The following is a 24,288-nucleotide window of genomic DNA, read 5'->3' on the forward strand; positions in this document are numbered from 1 at the left end:
TCCAGGGTAATAAGGTTTTTTCCATGACACTTCAACAACCAGGGTACTGAAGCGTTTTTTCGATAGCTATGTAATACCTATAAGAACAAATTGTAACTATTTCCTGCGTAGGATTCGACGGCCATTTCTATTTATAAACAATTTAGTGCCAAAAACGGTCTTTTTTCCTTTTTTTGCTAATTAATGGAAAACAGCAAGACTTATGGTTTTGTTAGTACAAACATCTTCGAGAGAATGGAAAAAGCTTTAAATGGCATATTACAAAGTTTAATATACTCATTTATTGTTAATATAATTGCGAAAAAAGGCCTAAATTTCAAAAAAAATAATTTCGCAATAACTATTGTAAAAATTAGTATAGAGCTTTGAAATTTTTGTCAAATGAGGGTTCTTTGGTGCTTAATATGAGACAAAAATTTCAAAGCGAATCATTAAATTGTTTAAATTTTATTCAAATTGTCAATCCCAGAGAGCTTTATTTTACAATAACATAAGTAAGAATAAAATAATGTTATAACCATTCTACAGGTGTCAAATGAAAGAGCATAAGCTAAACTTTTTTGGTTTAAAAAAAGTTAATAAAAAATGCATTTATTAGTAATAAATAATTATGTAAAATATGTTCAATTTTTCCTTATAAACTTTAGATTTTTTATGTAATAAATTATATATATTTATTACAATTTTTCATCAATTATCATATAACAGTACTTGGTAGTTATGCACCCAAAAAACGGTAAAATTAGATTTTTTTGAAAAAAGTTATTCAAAAAGTTTAAAGGATTCACAAAAATAAAAATTGAAAATACTTTTTCATAATTATTTATTATTAATAAATGCATTCACTTTTTTTAAACCAATTTGAAAATTTAGTTCATGCTCTTTCATTTGACGCCTGTAGAATGGTTCAAAAATTATTTTTTTCTGACTTATGTTATTGCAAAGAAAGCTCTCTGAGAGAAAAAATTTGAAATAAATTTAAATAATTGGATGAATCGCTTTTGTCACATTTTAAGCACTAAAGAACCCTGCCTCGTTTGACAAAAATTTCAAAGCTCTATACTCATTTTTACAATAGTTGTCTGTAATTCGTTAGTTCGTTAATCGAAGATGTCTGTACTTAAAAAACCATAAGTTCTACTGTGTTCCATTAATTTGAGAAAAAAGGGAAAAATGCAGTTTTTTGACATTAAATTGTTTATAAACATAAATGGCCGCCAGATTCTACGCAGGAAATAGTTACAATTTGGTCTTATAGGTATTACCTGTCGAAAAAACGCTTCAGTACCCTGGCTGTTGAAGTTCACGAACATGGTATATTATTGCCTTATTACCCTGACCTATATGGCAAGTTTCAACTACTACGTTCAACGTTGGTGGTCCAACTAGACCGAAAAAAATTTCAATATTCACGTTATTCCGTTTGGATGATTTTCTTAAATGTTTTAATAAAAAAACAAACCGTTATACATTTCACTTTAAAAAAATAAAAAATGAACATTTAAATCTTTGTTTTAATTGTTGTAGTTTTATTTTGTTGATAAAGGCTGTATGAATAATTGTTTACTTTAACTTAACTTAATAACTTTACATTAACTTAATTAATTGTTAAACTAATTAATAATGACTACGAGCACCTGTGATTCCTTGTATAGTAAATCAGTCACTCTGAGTCAACGTAAAAAATTTATGTAACGAAAAAAAAAAATGAATTATTTGCTAAAACTAGAGAGTTGCGACTGGAATAAGTGCATTAATTTCCAATATAAACTGCTCGTCAAATGTTAGGGATATAGAAAATTATGCTGAATTTCATAGTTGATTTTTTCGCGAACAGACGGATTCCGCTATTTTTTTTATTTTAGATTTTTCTTTAGTATTTACACAATTGTAAAAAGGTTTACTTTAACTTATTTTTTGTACTTATACCGGGTGGAAGAAAAGAAATGTTTTTCTTATGTTAAGTTTAAGACACCCTGTAGGGAGAACGAGCTACAAATGTGAGTATACATTAGAATTGTATTGTAGTCTTATGTTTTGTGAACATGTTGTTGTTTGAATGTCCCTGATATCTTTAGAAACAAAAAAAATAGACGGTTTTGAAATTTAATATGTGTTTTAACCGGAACAAAAGTTTGAGACACCTTGTAGGGAGAAAAAGACACAAAGGTGAGTCTACCTCGATATTATGTTGTAGTCTTTATTTTGTGAATATTTTGTTTTTTTAATTTCTCTGATATCTTTAACAAGAAAGAAACTAGACTATTACTCTTTAATATGTGCTTCTATGTTTCACATGCGTAATGTGATGCATGTCGTCAGTTAAAACACATATTAAAGAATAATACCGTCTAGTTTCTTTGTTATTAAAGATATTAGATAAATTAAAAAAAAACAAAATATTCACAAAATATGAGACTACAAAATAATATCGAGGTATACTCACCTTTGTGCCTTTTTCTCCCTACAAGGCATCTCAAACTTTTGTTTGGGTTAAAAGACACGTTGACTTACAAAACCGTCTATTTTTTGTTTCTAAAGATATCAGGGACATTCAAAAAACAAAATGTTCACAAAGCATAAGACTACAATTAAAACATTTCTTTTCTTCCACCCGGTATAAGTACAAAAAAAAGTTTGAGTAAACCTTTGCATAACTGTGTAAATACTAAAGAAACATCTAAAATAATAAAAAAAAATAGCGGAATCCGTTAATCTGTTCACGAAAAAATCTACTATGAAAATTCGTCAGAATTTTCTATATCCCTAACTTTTGACGAGCAGTTTATTTTAACTTAAACTTCTCCTTCGTTACAGTTTTCAGTCTATAAAAATATTATGTAACTTACATTTTTTAGAATTTAGTTTGTTTATTTTAATTATTATAATATCATTCTTTAGCCAAATTTAGCTAGTAATTCTAATTTAATTTTACTGATTACTTTGCTAAGTGCTTGTTTTATTTAACTATTAGTATCTTATAGTTTTTTGTCCCTGGATACCTCAAAGCATTAAGGTAGTTCGTAAATTATTTTTTAATTTTTGCCTTAAGAGGAAACAGTAGCGATCAACAGGTAGCGAAAACGCGTTCCAATATTACGGCTGTAATTTTGAATATTTTTTCGAGATATTTGGCACACGTATTCGTAATATAATAAAGAATGGCGGTACAGAGCCCAATTTTAAAAATATATTAATGTGGAAATTACTCAGTAATTAACCCGCCATTACACGCGCTATGAGGGAATCCCTCACCATATTTGTTTATAAGCAATAAAATTGTGTAAACTAATACGATAACCTTCCCAGGAATGCCTTTAGCATGGTTCATGAGAGGGTATGAAAAAGTTATAGAATATTTCAGGCGGTCAGTCTGCTGTGCAATCACGGTTAAATCACGTTTCTGTTATCTCAAAGAAACTTTTAGGTTTTTATTTAATATTTAGGTAGGTTTAATTAAAATATTATTGTTTGGATTAGGTTAGGAACAGTGGCACACCGAGGGAGGGTGTTTGGGGGTTAAAATCCCACCCAGAGCATATATATAAAAGAAGGTAGGAAAATGTAACTTGTCTTTCACAAATAATACAAGAAACTTTTGGTGCCCAAGCAAACCCCCCTCCCCCCAGAGGAAAATTCTAGGTGCGCCACTGGTTAAGAACCCATTTTTAAATTTACCTATTCTAATTGGGAAATAAGCCACAATTTAACTTGAAAAATTAATTTTATTGACGTTTCGAATTCCACCTCGGACGTCGTTATCAAAATACAAAATATTAATAGTTAATTACATAAATGCCACAAAGAAATAGCTTCAGAACAGTTGTTAATTTTAATTTGTATTTTTAGTAAAATGAATTCGCGTAAAGAACGTTAATTTTTTCAGTGGCTTGCTGAAATTGAAAATTATAAAACTTGCTATTGATCTATATTATTTTTACTTTTGTTTTGTTAAATTAATACAAAACATTGGTTTACGAGTCTTTCTATAATATGTGAGTACAACCCATTTTATATTTTTATACGTGTTGACTTTGACATTCATTCTTTCTCGAAATAAGTCGAATTTATGTAGGTGAGGGCGACGCTCATACGCGTGCAACCACGTCACAAGAGAAGACGCGTGTAACGGTGGGTTAAATACAATATTAAAAAAACGAGCCTGTACCGCCATTAGGAAGAACAAAAAAATACACTTTCTTCAAATAAAGTTTTTTATCCGATGCCTAGATTTTGTGTCATTTTGGAACTACTAATGAAATAAAAAATTTTAGTATTTCCAAAATGACACAAAATCTAGGCATCGGATAAAAAAGTTTATTTGAAGAAAGTGTATTTTTTGTTCTTCTTAATGGCGGTACAGGCTCTTTTTTTTAATACTGTTTTTAATTACAGAGTAATTTCCACATATTAATATATTTTTCAAATTGGGCTCTGTACCGCCATTCTTTATTATATTACGAATACGTGTGCCAAATATCTCGAAAAAATATTCAAAATTACAGCCGCAATCTTGGAACGCGTTTTTGCTACCTGTTGATCGCTACTATATCACCTTAATATTTATATTTAAAATTTGGTTAAGAGAAATATAAAACATATTATGATATGATTTCTCAAGGTTAAATGAAAAATTTGTAAATAATAACTACTAAATTTCACTTTATTCCTAACACTTTAGGTATTAAGAACACTTTATTTCTAAATATTTCTCTATCAGTTCTTTTCTGTACATTTTGTGAATTATGTATTAGAAAAACTATGCTAGTTTTTTAATTTCTACACTAATTAAAGCTTTATAAATAGTCGCGAAAACTTGTTTAAAAACAAATATCTCAACAAAACAAGCTGAAGGTGTGGAAAGATTTTTTTCTCAGTCCAAGTTTACTCTCCAACTCTTATAAGGTTATCTACAGATATACCGTACGTCTTAAACGTTTTTACACAAAACTAGTTATTATAAATATTATATCTCAATACTTAACTAAACTATACCATCGAATTATATGGAGTGGCCCATTATTATCCTACTAAAGGCAAATTTCTTCGAATTTCTCTCATGAGGTCCTGGACGGTATTGAGATCAATTTCTCTCCAACGGCGGATCCAGCAACCTTGCAAGGAGGGGGCAATGAAATAAAAAATTTCTCGTCAGTCGCGTACGCAGGATTCTTTTTCGGTATGTGCTGTTACTTTAATTTTTCCTACTGTACCATGTTCTTTCAGAACGTTGGTTACTATCATAGCTATCCTAATTTTATTCACTGCCACCCTAAATCAACCACGAAGTGCTTTTTCGTCTTGGACTGCGTTTGCCTTCTATTCTCACTTGCATAATATTTTGTAGCAACCTATATTTGAAACTTCTCATTACATGTCCAAAATACTCCCACTTTTCTCTTCTTGATGCCTTCTATAATCTCAGTAGTCTTGCTGAGACGTTCTAGTATTGTGGAGTTTCGAATCTTCTTCACCCAACATACTTTTAAAATTCTTCTATAGAACCACATTTCGAAAGCCTCAAGGCGATTTAGGTAAGTAGATCGATTTTATTCACAGTCCAAGACTCGACACCATACAGTAAGACCGAGAACACGTACTTTGGAGAAGGAATTCTGTTTTATGTTTCATTCAGTTATTCAGTTGTCAACAGGACACAAAACTAAATACCTTTCTTAAAAAAAGGCGACAACAGGCGAAGTCTCAAGGAGGGGGCAATTGACCCCATTGACCACCCCTTGGACCCGCGCCTGTTTCTCTCAGTTTTTTGTAAATTCGCCATATTATTTGTTTTGCATCTTGGGCTTCCCAGCTTGCATGGTAAAGTTTCCTAGACAGAAAGGCCCACAAAATATCTCTTGGGCGAGCCTGTGGCAAGTTTTGAGGATTACCGTTTTTGGGAACAAAGGGTATGTGGTGTTGTCGAAGCCAGTTTTGGGTATCTCTTGAGTAAGAGCATGATGCTAGGTTTGGCCAAAACATAATATCGTCATTACTGTGGACAAACTGAAGCAATTTGGAAAAGCAGTTATAAATATAGCTCTGTCTATTCAAAGCTTTATCCCTCATTCTTTCCACAAAAGGTCGGGATACGCCCCTGTTAGAAATTGCGCACCAGGGAAGGATTTTTTCTGCAAATTTCGCTTTATGCTTTTATCTAATATTGTCAAGACGTTCATCTACATTCTCCCTATAAAATCCGTTTTCCTTCATTTTAGAATTACTCGAAGTGAAATACTTTTCGTCAATAATGAAATCCGAAAAATAATGATTTTTTCATTGCCAAAGTGTCCTCGAAACAATTTACGACAGCATCTTGGTATACACGAAGGAGTTGCGGTTGAGAGTATTTGGATGAATTACTTCTCTTCCAATATTTAAGACTATTCCTAGTTGATATTTTAACCTAGTTTTTTGCTCTTCTCACCAATATTTCTATCCTCTGTGTATAAACTCACGTGGTATTCCACTTTTTGCTAGATTCAGACATGGTATAACTTGCTCCCACTCCGTTATTTTTCTATAAATCGTTCTGCATTAAATGTTTTCATTATGGAATATTCGACAGGTTTCAGTATTATACTCGCCCAACCAATTGTAGATACTCTTTCTTGTTCTGCTGCTATGTTTTCCCCGTTTAATCCCAATTTCCAATTATTTAGATGAAGTAGTTTTCAATCCTAATAGTAAATTATTAATATTGAAAATATTAAAAATATTACTAAAAGATTTTTAAATTGAAAACTTATTGGTACACTTTCCTGGTGACACCTCCAAGACTTCTACAATTTGCAAGTCAAATGGATGCTGCAGTGAAGACGAGAGGGAAGGAATTCTACACTATGCAACTCACATCCCCCGTCTGCAGCTGGTAAAGTTCCAACGGAAAAATGCACCTAGTTACTCTACGGAGTAATACGACTATAAAATAAAAATGTATACCATTTTTATTCAGTTGTAATGCGAAGGCAAAACAATCTTACTTTTCAATTAATGCCAGATGGCGCTAGCCACCTACTATCGTCACTTCAGTTGCAATGGGTGGGAAAACCTCTCGATGCAAATCAGTTAAAATATGGAGAACAGTGCCTACGTTCTTTCCGATGAAGGCTCCAATAAGAGCCGAAAATCGTGAATAAAAATGGTATACATTTTTATTCCAATTATTTAATTTATGCAAATTTATAAAAGTTTAAAACTAAAATACATGTATATTTGTTATTTTTATAGAAATAAACAAGCACTGGACAACGTTTCGCAGCGTACAGATGAACTATTTGAACAATTAAAGGGAGTATTAACCCATTGGCAGTCTTGGCTTCAACTCGAGTCTCTAGATACGTCAAAACTAACAACATGGCAGCATTGGGACCTTCATTTTAGGGCATCGAAAACATTTGGACAAGAAATTGCTAAGTTACCAAGGTAAAGATAAAAATAAAAATTAATTATTAAGCAATATGACCGATTTCGGTAACTATAGGGAAAACATAAATGGTTCATCATCATCATCACCCATTCCTTTGCGTCCGCTGCTGGACATAGGCCTCCCTCTTTTTTGTCCATTGTGCTCTATTCTGAGCACTTCGTTCACTGCATTCAATTTCTGGACATTTTCTTGAGATCGTCAGTCCAGCGAGTAGGGTGTCTTCCTCTACTTCTTTTGTCTAATCTGAGCCTCCACTTAAGTAATCTCTTCGTCCATTTTTTATCACTGATTCGGGCGACGTGTCCGGTCCAGTTTCATTTCAGTGTGGCAATTCGAAAAACTAAATCGGTAACTCTTGTTTTTCATCTTAAGTTTTCATTTCTAACTCAGTCACGAAGCAATATACTTAACATTGACCTTTTCATCTTCCCCTGAGCTATTTGCAGCATTTTAGAAGTTGTAGGTGTCAATGTCAAAGTTTCAGCACCATAGGTCAGCACAGATAACACATACTGGTTAAATGTTTTACGTCTTAAAGAGATTGGTATATCGCTTTTAAAGATGTCTTTTAGTTTTCCATAGGCTGCCAATGCTAGGTTTATCCTTCTTCGTAGTTCAGTAGTTCGCATGTTTGGCTATTTCTTGCGATCTTTAGTTTATGTCCAAGGTATATGTATTTCCACTAGCTCTTCTTCGTTGTCTCCAGTATTGATATTTCCGCTAGGTACTAGGTTTGTCCTTACAAGAATAATAATTGACGACCTAGAACTGGAAGGTGTCGACACCTTCATATACTTAGGCTCGCTGCTAACTAAAGATAGCAATGTCAGTGAAGAAATTAAAAGAAGAATAGTGCTCGCCAATAAGTGCTACTATGGCTTAAGAAGACAGATGGCCTCAAAAATACCTAGAAAAATTAAATTGACTGTCTACAAAACACTAATAAGACCAGTACTAACATATGGCTCAGAAACTTGGTCACTTACTCAGAATGACCAAGAACTGCTCAAATGTTTTGAGCGAAAAATTCTAAGACGAATATATGGTGGCATAAAGAACAAGGTTTGTGGCGCAGGCGTTACAACTTTGAGTTGTATAGAAGTTTTGGAGAACCTGACATTGTACAATTCATTAAGGTAGCACGCCTTAGATGGATAGGTCATGTAATCAGGCGAGAGGAAGATGCCATAAATTAATTATTTATATGGGAAATAAGCCACAATTAAAATGAAAAAAATAATTTTATTAACTTCGTAGCTTCCTCCGTGGATGTGTTAGTTGTTGCTCTCGAATCCTGAGGGTCTTCTAACATTACAGCCACAAATTGGTTGCGTTGCTCCTGTTTGGCTATACCATACTGATGACGACTAATAAGCCAGAAACACGTGCCTGTGGTTGCATTCCATCTTATGCATATTTTGTATTTTCATTGTTGCGAGCCATGCCGATATCTATTAACTCGCGTTAACCTCTCCTTGTTTGATTTTAAAACGTTTGGCATTACTTTACTCAGGTAGCTGTAGCTTCCTCCGTGGATGTGTTAGTTGTTGCTCTCGAATCCTGAGGGTCTTCTAACATTACAGCCACAAATTTACAATGGAAAAGGAATACAATAACAGCCTACCTTTCCTCGATATTTTGATCTCAAAGAAGGATATTGGATATGAGACTCAAGTGTATAGAAAACCGACACACACCAACAGATATCTCAATTACAAGTCAAATCACAACATCAACGTTAAAAAGGGAATCATTAAATCCTTATATGATAGAGCCAAAATTACTTGTTCTAACGAAAATTCCTTTTTAGCAGAAAAACAATTGTTAACCTATGTTTTATTAAAAAATGATTATCCTTTATCGTTTATAAATAAGAAATTGTCAATATTGGATCGAATGGAACAGAACAACTTAGAACGGGATCCTACAACATTCACCAGAAATAATACGAGGAAAATATCAATACCATATATAAAAGGACTATCCGAGAAACTTAAAACAATAGGAAATAAATTCAACATTTCAACAACATTCAAAACAACAAACACATTGAGATCTATTCTATCTAAAACTAAACCTAACAATGATCAAGAAAGAACAAAGAATTGCATTTATAAAATACCTTGTGAATGCGAACAATTTTATTTAGGTGAGACATCAAGACCATTAGACGTTAGAATAAGTGAACATCAATCTTATATTAAAAATAGAGAATTTGAGAGATCTCAAATATGTCAACACGCATGGGATAATGAACATAGAGTTCAGTGGAGAGATTCAAGTATAGTCCTGAAAGAATCAGATAGTAAAAAGAGAAAAATCAAAGAAGCGGCTCTAATTATGCTAAATGAAACCAATTGTGTCGCAAATTCCTCGGTAGAATGCAGTAGGATATGGTTACCCATACTGAAAGAGGAAGTCAATAGAAAGAAAATACCAAGATTAGTAAGTCAATAATATCGAGCTAGTACATATTTAATATTTTAGTATTACTTATATATCTAGTATTATTAATGTTATTTATAATTTAAACATGTTACAAGTCAGAATTTGGTATAATTTTTTGAGAGTAAATTAATGTAAGACCAAATACTTACGATGTCGGGATAGTATCACAGGGTTTTTCTCCTGGTTTTCCCTTGTGATTTACTATGAAGTCTCTAACGCGAGAATTTTATTGTCGTTGCATTTGGTTGTCTTTTTAAAGACAGATCACATGCTATAATTTTTTATGACGGATATTCTTGAGTTGGGGTTGATTTCATGTAATCGAATGAACTATCTTTCAGTAAGTCGTCCCAGGAACGCAACTCATAAATATCGGCAATATCATTTTAAAGTCTTCTACTTTAAAATGTATAATATATGTCTGAATTGCCAATATAAATGAGTGAGATTAAATAAATTATTAGAAGAATTTTTTTGCTTAGCAACAACACTTTTGTTTATTTTAGTAATATTTTGTATTTTGACAACGGCACCCAATTTGGGCGTCGAAACGTTAATAAAATTATTTTTTTCATCTTAATTGTGGCTTATTTCCCATATAAATAATTAATCATAAAAATGCCACAAGAAAATAGCTTCAGAACAACATTAAGAAGATGCCATAGTCAGAAAAGTTTTTGACCGAAGAGGGCCGATAGGACAACAAGCAAGAGGAACACGGAGACTTAGGTACCAAGACAACATAGAAACTGATTTAAAATCTATTGAAATTAGAGCATGGAGAAGAGTTGCCAGAGACAGGGGCGAATGGACGATTGTTCTGAAAAAGGCTTTGGCTCATAAAGCGCTGTAACGCCACTGATGATGATGACTAGGTTTGTCATGAATTTTGTTTTAGGGTTGTTCATTTTAAGACCTATTTTGATACACACTAACTGAAGTTCATGTAGCATTGTACATAATATCTCCTTGAGGTTGTCAGAAAACAATACTATGTCGTCTGCGAATTTCAAATTTGTTAATCTTCTACCGTCAATTTTCAGGCCTCTCTCTTCCCAGTTAACTTTTTTACAAGCATATTCTAGTCCTGAGGCAAACAGTTTAGGCGATAAGGTATCGCCCTGTCGGACTTCTCTGTTGATTGTGATATGATTTGTGTTTTAATATAGTTTCACCAACATAGTTGCGTTCTGGTATGTATTGTAAATTAACCTTGAGTATCGGTAGTCAATTCGGCATGCTTGTAGTGCTTCCAGGATTTTGTCAAATTCTACCGTGTCAAAGGCTTTATGGAAATCTACAAAAGCCAGAACAAGTGGTCGATTTTATTCGATGGTCTTTTCTATTACCGTTTTAATGCTTTGTAAGTGATCATTTGTTCCAAGTCCAGTACGAAATCCCGCTTGCTCTATTGGCTGGTAGAAATAAAGTTTTTTCTCAAGACGTTTTTCTCCTTGTAAGGAGTTTGTATAGGTGACTAATGCCTGGTTGCAACAAAATATCTTAAGCTTAAGACGTGCCTTAAGCGCAGCTTTCAAAATATACACGTTGTACCATGTAGCCTTAGATCAATTTTTAGCTTGCACTTGCAACAGTGGATTACCATGTGGATTGTGGATTGTATAAATAAGGATCGAAAATGATGGTGCAACATAAGTGAGACTTTAAACGGCCGTATCTGTAAGCTGAGCTTGGCTAAGCTGGAGCTTAAGATTTGTTGGTGTAACCAGGCATAAGAAGGCTTAAATGTCTTTAGGTTTCTAATTCATCGGGATTTCCTTTTTGAAGTTATACTTCTTTAGGCACGATTGAGATTAAAATTTCATAATACTGCGTGCATGCGCACACAGACAGTATGGCGTTTAGTTGCTATCTTTCAAGTTATGTATAAATATATCAGTGGAAGAAAAGCTGTGAAAAGAATATATTAGTGTTTTTAGTAAATATATTTATTATAATTTTTGTGTCTTTGGATTTGTCTTCCTCAGGAGTAAGATGAGTATTATTAAAACATTTTATTGTATATTTATTATATTTCACCTTGCCCGTTTTTATCGTGAATTGTCATTAGGTACGTCCGAACCGACACAGACACAGTCCTCGTAGCGTATTTGCTATAGCATTCGGCCAGAGATCGAGAGGTCTTGAGTTCGAATCCGGAGCAATCCTATACTTTTTTTAATTTTTTTGAAAGCGGTAAGCACAAAATTAGTTTGGTGTTTAAAAAAAATTAAAACAAACTGCTTAAAGTATATTTATTTTTAAGAAATCATATAATAGAAGTATAACTTCTTACGTGCGTACAAAGTACACACACATTCTTTTTTTTACATTAGAATTACTTCAGCATTTTGCCATTTGTCATTAGAATTGTCTCAGCATTTGCCATACACAATAAATGGTTACTTAATGGTTAAACAAAACAGGAAAAATCAAACACCAATAATTAAGTTTTTTTATTAAGAGGAAACAGTAGCGATCAAAAGGTAGCGAAAACGCGTTCCAAAATTGCGGCTGTAATTTTGAATATTTTTCCGAGATACTTGGCACAGGTGTTCGTAATATAATAAAGAATGGCGATACAGAGCCCAATTTGAAAAATAAATTAATACGTGGAAATTAATCTGTAATTAAATACAATATTAAAAAAACGACCCTGTACCGCCATTAAGAAGAACAAAAAAATACACTTTCTTCAAATAAACTTTTTTATCCGATGCCTAGATTGGAAAGTTCATTGGAATTGGTCATTTTGGAACTACTAAATTTTTTATTTCATTAGTAGTTCCAAAATGACACAAAATCTAGGCATCGGATAAAAAAGTTTATTTGAAGAAAGTGTACTTTTTTGTTCTTGTTAATGGCGGTACAGGCTCGTTTTTTTTTAAATATTGTATTTAATTACAGAGTAATTTCCACATATTAATATATTTTTCAAATTGGGCTCTGTACCGCCATTATTTATTATATTACAAATACGTGTGCCAAATACCTCAAAAAAATATTCAAAATTACAGCCGCAATCTTGGAACGCCTTTTCGCTACCTGTTGATCGCTATTGTTTCCTCTTAATATTACTAATTATTGTAACTCATTTTTTTATATTCATATTCTTGTAGTACTGAAGAACGTGTCGGTTGCTTTGTTATTGGTCTTTCGCGTTTGAGATCTGATCTGGAGTCGCATAACAGAAGTTATTGGGATCAACTTGTCAATTCTTTAAAGGATTCAATAGCTCAGGATGTTGTTAAGTTGCAAAACTATGTCGACCACTCCACAACAAATCTCACAAAGCAACCTGTAACTATTGATGAGGTAGGAGAGTCCGGAGTTGTACATTCTAATATTCTAAAGGAAAAGCCTGAAGTAAGTATAATTAACCGGATATTATACTAGGCCTGGATACCGCGTACCAAAAAAAAGTTGATTAATACCAAGCTGAAAATTTGTTAATAGCTTAACGGTGTCTAGTCGGACAAACTTTGATGTACGGGAACACTGGAACAGGGGAAGTTATAATTGTGGAACTGTTTAAAAATTTGGAACGTCAGAAAACGAAAACGTCCCATGTATTTTGTCGGACAGAACATCAAATTGATTTGTTACCCATTCATTAAACTCTCATGCAAAAATCAGACTGCTATTACTAACCAACATGATTCCTGTCATTTGACATATTCTTCTTGTTCCACTCATTAAAATGCCAGTTGCTGATAAACACCAGTCTGATTTTTGCATGAGTGTTTACTGAAATGGTAACAAATCAATTGGATCTGTTCCAATAACATAGAACGTTTTCGTAGTCTGACGTTCCAAATTTTTAACCTGTTCCACAATTAAAACTTTCCCCGTTCCAGTGTTCCCGTAAATCAAAGTTTGTTCGACTAGACACCGTTAAGCTATTAACAAATTTTCAGCTTGCTATTAATCAACTGTTCTTGGTACGCGGGATCCAGGTCTTTACCTAATTTATGATATATTAGAGATTTAACATTATTCAATTATGTAATACGAAATCTGTAATAGAATACTTCTAGTAGAATATAAAACAACCAATGTATGAGGAGATAAAGTTCAGACGGAAATCGAGTATGGCCTTCTAAGACAATTTGGGAGAAGTCTAGAGGCCCTTAACTTAACAGAGCGGGAAGCATATATTTCGAAATATAATCACAAACACTTTTGTTTTAGATGGAAGAACTGTTTAACGAAATGTCTAGAAAAGCTCAAACCTTGTCCAGCTGGTCACGGGAACAAGTGAGTGTTGTAAACAGACTTAAGGGTGCTTGGGATCGTTTACAAAGTTTGTTGGATAACTATCAACATATTATGGAAAAACAGGTAATTATTTTTTGCGGCACTCTTATTAATTACTTATATTATGTGACATTAGACTTTAACATAAACTTAATTTGGCTTCATTTATTCATCTCTTATGTGAATCTCATTAATCTCTTATGTGGCGCTTTATTAGATCGAATGTTTTCAAAACATACATCTTAAACCCCGTCAAAATAGCCCCGTCAAAAAAGCTCCGACAAAATAGCCCCGACATAATATCTCGCACACAAAATAGCTCCGACAAAAGAGCCTGCAGACAAAATAGCCGCGGAATAATAGCCCGCCGACAAAATAGCCCCGATAAAATAGCCCCGACAAAATAGCCCCGACAAAAAGCTCCCTTCAGAATTCATCATGAAATAATTCCTTAAAAATACATTTTTTCGGAAATGGTAATTATCCTCTATTCAGATGTTTATCTTAACTACATTAAATAAAAATGGTCTTTTCAGAGAACTCGAGTCCTGTCTTCCCTGCCTCTTGTAAGTTTGAACATTTAAGTTAAGCGAAAATCAATGTTTATTTGTGATATAAACATTTTTTTTTGTTTTCGGGCAACAGTAAAATGCATTTTAAATTAAATAAATTAAATACATTCTTCCTTTTTGTCAAATAATTTAAATAAAAAAAAGTTTTTGGACACCTTGTATAAATAATTATGTAATTGTTTATAAGAGGCTGTTTTAGCCGGGGTTGTTTTGACCGGGGCTATTTTGTGTGCGATCTATTTTGTCGGGGCTATTTTGTTTGCGGGCTATTTTGTCGAGGCTATTTTGTGTTCGGGCTATTTTGACGGGGCTTTTTTGACGAGGCTGTTTTGACCGGGCTATTTTGACGGGTCACGATTTCTTACAAAAGCATTATTGCTATTACTGTTTTTTAATAATCACCATGATTTGTCTCTACAAGATGGTTAGAATATGATTGACCGCTTAGTTAAGCATCACCATCATTGTAATTTTGAGTCCATTTCTGAACACAGGCCTCCCGTAAATAATTGCATTGTATCGAATCTTGAGGAGTCTAAATCCAGTTGTAGTCTAGGCGCCAGAGGGGTCACTGTGTCCTTTTTAATTCTGATGGACAAACTCAACGGTTTCTTATGGATTTTTGGCTGCTTATTACGAGTTTCGAGGGTGGATTTCGATCCGAGTATTCAAAAAATTGTTATAAAAAATTGACTTGTTTATAAATTATTTATAAGGCTCTGGCTTATAACTAAAAGAGATAAAAAATAATGTTTCAAATAAAATTTGTTCGCAAATAAAAAATGAAGAAAAAACGTTTACTAAACTTAAATCCATCAGTTATAACTCAAAATATTGTAAAATTAGTGCACAATACAAATTTCAAATTGCAAAATAAGTATTTTCGAAGCTTTATCGATCGTAACTCGGCTTCTACGGAAGCAAATGAGCCTTAGAAGGTCTTATTTTAAAGCTTCATTAATAGGATTCCTAACAAAGTTTGTTAAATTATCTTATCTTCATTTGTTTTAAAATTATACCCGTTTGAATTTATAATTTTCTTAAAAAAATTATACATTAATTTGTTTATAGGGGTTTCAAGTAAAGGCTATAGCGGGATAAGATGGTCAAAATTGCACCAGGCTCGATTCAGTTTTGGGTTTAGCCATTCGAAAATATATAATAGAAAACTCACTCAGCCAAATTTTCAAGTCCCTAGGTGCACCGGGGGGTCCGCTATGGAAAAAAACGAATTTTTTGAAAACATTTCTTTCCAGACGCTGTATTGCTGCAAAAATCTGAAAAAATTAATGAATACGTATCTTAACAACACAAAGCTGCCTGATTTTTTTCAGATTTTTAGCTTCAAAATTGAGCGCAGGAAAAATTTTTGAAATTTTCGAAAAAATTTTAGGTTATGTTGTAAATTTTTCGCCAACTTTAAAATATTGTTATTTTGTGTATTTTTTTCCATTCTTTCGAATGGCATAGGCCATATTATCATTTTCGACGTGGAAAATACCTAAAAATCGAAAAAACTGTTTTTTTTTGGCATTTTCTGAAGTTTTTGACTCATAAACTCAACAACATACAGCTAAATTAATCATCATTTACATTTTTATATGTATTGTTACATTTACAATCAAAATCAGCTATTAGAACTTATTTTTTTTCCTACAGCATGCTCAAAAACCCCGTTTTCGGCGTTTTTACTAAATAGCTTCAGAAATCAGTAAAAAAAAATAATTTTTTTAACGTTTAAAAAATTAAAATTTTGTTGTTCTCGATAGAATGTAATGCAATTATTACTTAAATAAATTATTTTTTTGTTTTGCACGATTTTTTGAATTTCATATATTATAATATCGTCCCATTAAGGGTACCCTGCCATATGTCTGTAAACCTGTATTGCCCCAGTTCCCAATATATCTTTTCATAACTGTAGTAGTTAGTGCTAGGTTTGTTCTAGTTTGTTCTGTAATTTTGAAGTTTGTTGCCCAAACATGGCAGGGCCATAGGCTTATAAAAAAATCAATAAATTAATTTTTTTTAACGTTTTAACGTTTAAAAAATAAAATTTTTGTAGTATTCGATAGAAAATGTTACCCCTTAAAAAAGCTCGGCACTTTGGTACCGTACGCAAGGAAGCGCTTCTAGCCACGTTTTTGGAAAAAACTCAGGATAAACCAGTCCTTAAGTACCCGCCGTCGAAGCCACTAACTACGTACGTAATAAAAATATTTTTAAAATAATAAAATAAGAAAATATACGGTTTCGTTTTGATTAAAAAATAAAGAAATAAATAAATAAAAAAAATATTTGTATTAAACGTTAATGAGGAATTATTATTTAAATAAATAATTATTAGATTATTTGAATTACTTAATTGATAAAATAGTGCAACCTAAAGAGTGCAGAGTGTTTAAAGGGATTAATAAATTAATTATTAAAAAGTTACTACACAATCATGAAATTACAAAATTCAAATTAATATACAGCATGGTGCAAAGAAAGAAATAAATTCGTTATTTCGTAAACTGGCGACTTTTGGAAAAATACCGAAACGGGTCGAGTGTGATACGAGTGACGTCATCCATCTGGGCGTAATGACGTAATCGATGATTTTTTTAAATGAGAATATGGTCGTGTGGCAACTCATTTCAAAGGATATTCAGTTCTATATTCATTAATATAAACACTAACACAATTATTTATACAGGGTGACCAAAAAAAATTTGAATTAAATTAATTGACATAAAAAGAAGGATTTAAGTAATGTATTTACTTCAAAATATATTTTACTGCTGTTAGAAAACAGAAGAAAATGTTTGAGATATAAACATTGCTTTTCACTTAAATTCAATGTTCAAGCCAGCTCCTGCTAGCCACCTGTCTCTTGGAAGTTTGAACATTTTATTTAAGCGAAAAGCAATGTTTATTTTTCGAATAAACATTTTTTTCCGTTTTCCGAAAGTAAAATATATTTTGAATTAAATAAATTACATACATTATTTTTTTTGTAAATTAATTTATTTAAAAAAAATTTAGTCACTCTGTATAAATAATAAGGGTAATGTTTCCATTATTTTCAATCTGGTGGGATGTAGAGTAATATTTTTGATGTTATTTTATGTGCTATTAGAATGAAAACTTAGTCCTTTCTAATAATGGTAATGTTTATACTACTGAATAGAGAATTAAATAACCTTTCGAATAACCAAATTATAGTAAAGTCCCAGTGATTGGCTGTGTACCATAGTTAAAAAACTTACACAGAAATAAAAAACTTCGGTTTGTATAATGGTATAAAATTCTAAAAAACTTTTAAAAAGTCATCCAAATAGATTATAGAAAAACATCAGAACATTTTCTATCTAGTCAGATCATCTTCAGTGACATTCTGTTTAGTTACTGAAACTATAGTCCGCTAGTTGATATATTATTATGTAGTCTTCAAAATTACATAACTATTTATTAAAATTTCCCATATAAATAGTTAATCATAAAAATGCCAAAGGAAACAGCTTCAGAACAACATTAAAATTATACTTTTGAAATGCGGCACAATGTCGATATTAATGGATTTTACTAAAGCTCAAAAGCAGCATGGCTTCCCTGCTCGAAAAACTGAAGGGGTACTTGTTACAACGAGTTCGAGGTCAAGACGGAATTCGGTCTGTGTCACTCGTCTTGACTTGTCATTCCAAAAGTATAATTTTAATAAAAATTTTATTTTAATAAAATTATGTAATTTTAAAAACTATATATCAACTAGTGGGCTAGTTTCAATTACTACACAGAATGTCACTGAAGATGATTTGACTAGATCGAAAACATTCTGGATGTTCTTGGATGACTTTTTTAAAAGTTTTTTAATAAAATTTTATACCATTATACAAACCAAAGTTCTTTACTACTATGGTTTTTCAAATAACCGTAATTCTCATTAAAAAAATTCATCGATTACGTCATCGCGCCCAGATGGATGACGTCACTACTAGTATGATATATATCCCAAAAAATCACAATTAAAAAATCGACCTCTTTCGGGATTTTTCCTTTTTAATAAATATAGTCGACAGTTTAATAAATAACAAATTTATTCCTATCCTTTGCATCATACTGTATATTAATTTGAATTTGAATTTTGTAATTTCATGAGTACGTAGTAACTTTTTAATAATTCATTTATTAATCCCTTTAAACACTGCACTCTTTAGGTTGCACTATTTAAGCAGTTAAATGATTCAAATAATTTAGTAATTTATTTATATAATAATTCCTTATTAACGTTTAATAACACGATTTTTATTACGTAAGTAGTTAGTGACTTCGACGGCAGTACTTGAGTGGTTTTTTTGTACCGAACACTATAAAAATTTTATTTTTTAAACGTTAAAAAATTAATTTATTGATTTTTTATAAGGCTATGGAAGGATACCCTTAATGGGGCGATATTATTATATATGAAATTTAAATATTCGTGCAAATAAATCACTTATTTAAGTATTAATTGTATTACATTCTATCGATAACAAAATTTTAATTTTTTAAACGTTGAAAAAATTATTGTTTGACTGATTTTTGAGGCTATTTAGTAAGAAAAATAGGTTTTATTAGCTGATTTTGATGGTAAAGATAAAAATACATACAAAAAGGTAAATTATGATTAATTTAGCTGCATGTTGTTGAGGTTATGAGTCAAAAACTTCAGAAAAAAAAAAACAGTTTTTTCGATTTTTAGGTATTTTCCACGTCGAAAATGATAATGATGCCTATGCCATTCGAAAGAATGGAAAAAAAAATCACAAAATAACAATATTTTAAAGTTGGATGCTTTGTATTGTTAAGATACGCCTTCATTAATTTTTTCAGATTTTTTCAGCAATACAGCGTCTAAAAATATTTTTTTTTTTCAAAAAAACACGTTTTTTCTAAAGCACCTAGCTCCTGGGATCCTGTTATTTTTTAATCAAAACGAAACTGTAGATTTTCTTATTTTATTATTTTAAAAATATTTTTATTACGTAAGTGGTTAGTGGCTTCGACGGCGGGTACTTGAGGACTGGTTTATCCTGAGTTTTTTCCAAAAACGTGGCTAGAAGCGCTTCCTTGCCTTGGGCACCAAAGTGCGTAGCTTTTTTAACCTTAGCGCGCTTTGAAAATCACAACCGCAACAAGCATTTTTATAAAGGGGCAAAATTTTCTATCGAATACTACAAAAATTTTATTTTTTAAACGTTAAAACGTTAAAAAAATTAATTTATTGATTTTTTTTATAAGCCTATGGCAGGGTACCCTTAATGGGAGATATTATTATATATGAAATTCAAAAAATCGTGCAAAACAAAAAAATAATTTATTTAAGGATTAATTGTATTACATTCTATCGAGAACAACAAAATTTTAATTTTTTAAACGTTAAAAGAATTATTATTTTTTACTGATTTCTGAGGCTATTTAGTAAAAACGCCGAAAAACGGGGTTTTTGAGCATGCTGTAGGAAAAAAAATAATTTCTAATAGCTGATTTTGATTGTAAATGTAACAATACATATAAAAATGTAAATGATGATTAATTTAGCTGTATGTTGTTGAGTTTATGAGTCAAAAACTTCAGAAAATGCCACAAAAAAACAGTTTTTTCGATTTTTAGGTATTTTCCGCGTCGAAAATGACAATGATGCCTATGCCATTCGAAAGAATGGAAAAAAATACACAAAATAACAATATTTTATAGTTGGCGAAAAATTTACAACATAACCTAAAAATTTTTTGAAAATTTCAAAAAATTTTCCTGCGCTCAATTTTGAAGCTAAAAATCTAAAAAAAATCAGGCAGCTTTGTGTTGTTAAGATACGTATTCATTAATTTTTTCAGATTTTTGCAGCAATACAGCGTCTGGAAAAAAATGTTTTCAAAAAAATAGTTTTTTTTCCATAGCGGACCTAGGTGCACCTAGGGACTTGAAAATTTGGCTGAGTGAGTTTTCAATTATATATTTTCGAATGGCTAAACCCAAAACTGAATCGAGCCTGGTGCAATTTTGACCATCTTATCCCGCTATAGCCTTTGAGCTGTAAACATTTATACTTTAATTAACAATAATGATAGAAGAAAGGAATAATTTGAGCTTAAGAAAATGTTCGTAAGTTTTTCGTAAATGCGCGCTATGAGGCGCAACATCGGCTCACATTCAAGTATTTTTCGACGCTTTATTGATCGTAACTCGGCTTCCAGGCATGCAAATGAGTCAATATGTGATATCCATATAAAAATGGATCAAGTTATTTCGTAGCATCATCATTGCATATAAAACGAGCATTTATGTTGTGGCGGCATACACACGATTGACGTGCCTTGATGATGCTGCAAAAGAACTAGATCCACTTTATATGGATACTATCCACTATCCACTGGATATCTATATGATATAGATAATTAGACTCTGAAGCCCCAGAAAGTTTTAGTTTTACTGCCTACAAAAACAGACTTAGTACCACCATGTAACTGTAAAAATTGCTCGAAGAACTTATGCAGATGTAAAAAAGCTGAGATTCTCTGTATATCTCGATTCAGATGCATAAAAAAAAGTTTGTAAAAATAGTATTAATAAATAATATCAACTTACTTTTTAGTTTTATTTCTAAAATATTAGTTTTTAATGTTTTTTTTTCTCATTTAGTAAAAAAAATAGAAGACAAAGTAAACAGAATGAAAGGTGATACGAGGTACAGTATGATGATTTAATTGTAAGAATTATATGGTAAAATTTGATTAGGATCTTCAGAAATGAAAAATGAAGATAACGTATATATACATAGAAATTATAATTTGCATCGAGAAGTTAGCTCGTGAACCTTTACTCGCTGAGCCGATCTTGCACGTCAAAGCGCACTATTAAAATAGCGATATATTGGTAAAATATAAACATACAAACATTTTCTTAAGCTCAAAATGTTTCCTTTGAGTCCTTCTATCATTATTGTTAATTAAAGTATGAATGTTTATAGCTTAAATTTGCTTGAAACCCTTATAAACAAATTAATGTACAATTTTTTTAAGAAAATTATTATTTCAAATGGGTATAACTTTAAACCAAGTGAAGATCAAGTAATTTAACAAACTCTGTTTGGAAGCCTATTAATGAAGCTTTAAAATAAGACCTCTTAGGGCTCATTTGCATGCGTAAAAGCCGAGTAACGATCGATAAAGCGTCGAAAAATACATATTTTGCTATTTGCAATTTGCATTGTGCACTAATTTTATAATATCTTAAGTTCTAGTTGTTGGAATTAATTTTAGTAAACGTTTTAATCTTCGTTTTTTATTAACGAACAAATTATATTTGAAATATTTTTTATCTCTTTTAGTTTATGAGCCAGAGCCTTATAAACAATTTATAAACAATAAAATTGTTTATAACAATTTTTTACCACTCGGATTGAAATCCACCCTCGAAATTCATAATTAGCAGCCAAAAATCCATAAGAAACCGTTGAGTTTGTCCATCAGAATTGAAATGAACACGGTGACCTCTATTTGGCGCGTAGACTAAAATAGTTTCTAATGTCTTTTGATGTAAAATAATTACGGAAGCAGGAATTCAACAGTTTCGAATTTTACATTGATTTTCCTATGGCACGTTTTCCAATTCACCACCCGGTATATCCTTGCATAATACAAAATCTTATTTTAGATGGAAACTATCAAAACCACCCTTAATATTGAAAAGGAAAATTTGGATAAGGAGATTGAACGGTTTGTGGCAAAGTGGGAGGAAATAAATCCTAGACCGCAATCAGCACAGTTTAGCACAAATTCACTTACCGACTTAAGTAAACATTTATATAACATAAAAGAAAAACGAGCCGACTGGACAGAGATTCAAAATAAGTGTGAAAAATTAACGTAAGTGAAGTTTGACAATAACTTTCTTTAATATGCTATTAGAAACCATAAATTCTATAAGATTCCGACGAATTTCCAGTACATAGTCGCAGGAAACTATTTTATACATCCTCATAGACAAGGCGAAAATGGCGGGTTCTTTGAGGAAAATATTCCCATAAAAGTTTTTTGCATAATCACATTCGTGAGATATTCCAGAATAAGATACAAGAAGTCGGCTACGCGAAAAGTGGTCCAAATTTTTTTAACAATTTTTTTTAATCAAATTGTAAAAATCAATATTTTCGGCTTGGACAAATTTTTTGGACCATTCTGGATAAAAAAGGTCTCTTATAATTTTTTTTCTAAAGTTGATCGTTTTCGAGGTAAAAGCATTTTAAAATTATTGAAAAAAAAAAAGAAAAATGGCGATTTTCGAGGCTTAATAACTCGGTTAAAAGTTATCACTATGAAAGTAAGAAAGTGACTAAATCAAATTTTAAAACCCCTCCTACAAGATCCTGAAGAAATTTTCGTCATTATTTGATTACTAAGTTGTTATTTTTAAGTAATAATAATGAGCGAAATGCACGTTTTAGGCGGCCGTCCATGATGAGTGCGAAAGAGATGCCACTCAGGCAGTCCAATGGCCCATCTCACTCGCACTCACATTTGCAGCCGCGTCAATACGATCTGACCGCTTATTATTAATAAATAAAAATAACAGTTTAGTAATAAATTAATGACAAAAATTTCTTCAGTGCCATGTAGGGGAGGCTTTAAATTTTATTTAATCACTTTCTGACTTTCATAATAATAATTTTTAACCGAGTTATTAAGTCTTAAAAATGGCCATTTTCGCGTTTTTCAAATTTTAAATTGCTTATAACTCGAACACGATCAACTTTAGAGAAAAATTACAAGAGACATTTTTTGTCCGGAATCGTCCGAAGGATGTAAAAAAAATTTGTCCGGATAGAAAATATTGATTTTTTGCAATTTGATTAAAAAAAATTGTTAAAAAAAATTGGACCACTTTTCGCGTGGGCGACTTCTTGTACCTTATTGTGGGGTGTCTCACGAATGTGGTTATGTAAAAAAATTTCATGGGAATATTTTTTCCAACGTACCCGCCGTTTTAGCCTTGTCTATCAAATTCTTAGCCAACTTTATAATTTTTACATGCGTGAGTGTTCCGATAAGTACTTAGCCTCTCCGCCCTAAAGCGTTAATAAGGCTAAAGAAATCTATTATTGTAAATACACTCTTGATGACGGCCTGTGTCAAAATCTGAGCGGAATCAGTAGTTTTGTTTTCACAGCGTATGGAATTAGGCGTATTTGAGGATTTTAGCAAAATAAATAAACACGATCGGTCAGTGATTTGAATCTTGTTTTTGAAAGGGAAATCGCGCAACGAAATCAAAGGGCGCTTGAATACTGTATGGTGATTATTCTCCTTCGATGGCTAACGTCAAAAATTAGTTTAACGATTTACAAGAAGGTAGCACGTTATTTGATAAGTCATGATCAGGTGCCCAGAAAATGGCTACCGTGGAGGATAACGCCAAACAACCGAAGATGCGCGAGATAGGTGACACAGTAGGCATCTCAAAAGATCGCGTTGATTATATTTTGAGTGAAATTTTGAGCATGATGAAGCTGTCGTCGCGATGGGTGTTGCATTTGCTTAACTAGGACAACAAGCGTAACTA

The 24,288-nt window shown here is 31.9% G+C and overlaps 1 protein-coding gene across 1 annotated transcript in view; it reads left to right on the forward strand.

The window, feature by feature from the left end:
• LOC114331236 (cytoplasmic dynein 2 heavy chain 1) overlaps positions 1-24,288 on the forward strand; it is a 410,099-nt gene that overhangs the window by 95,172 nt on the left and 290,639 nt on the right. Inside the window, exons 14-17 of the mRNA XM_050645881.1 lie at positions 7,231-7,425; positions 12,997-13,243; positions 14,069-14,218; positions 22,384-22,595. Coding sequence (XP_050501838.1) covers positions 7,231-7,425; positions 12,997-13,243; positions 14,069-14,218; positions 22,384-22,595 — 804 coding nt within the window. The remainder of the gene's footprint in view (positions 1-7,230; positions 7,426-12,996; positions 13,244-14,068; positions 14,219-22,383; positions 22,596-24,288) is intronic.

Source organism: Diabrotica virgifera, chromosome 3, assembly GCF_917563875.1.
Source record: "Diabrotica virgifera virgifera chromosome 3, PGI_DIABVI_V3a".
In the NCBI taxonomy this organism is placed as follows: Eukaryota; Metazoa; Arthropoda; class Insecta; order Coleoptera; family Chrysomelidae; genus Diabrotica; species Diabrotica virgifera.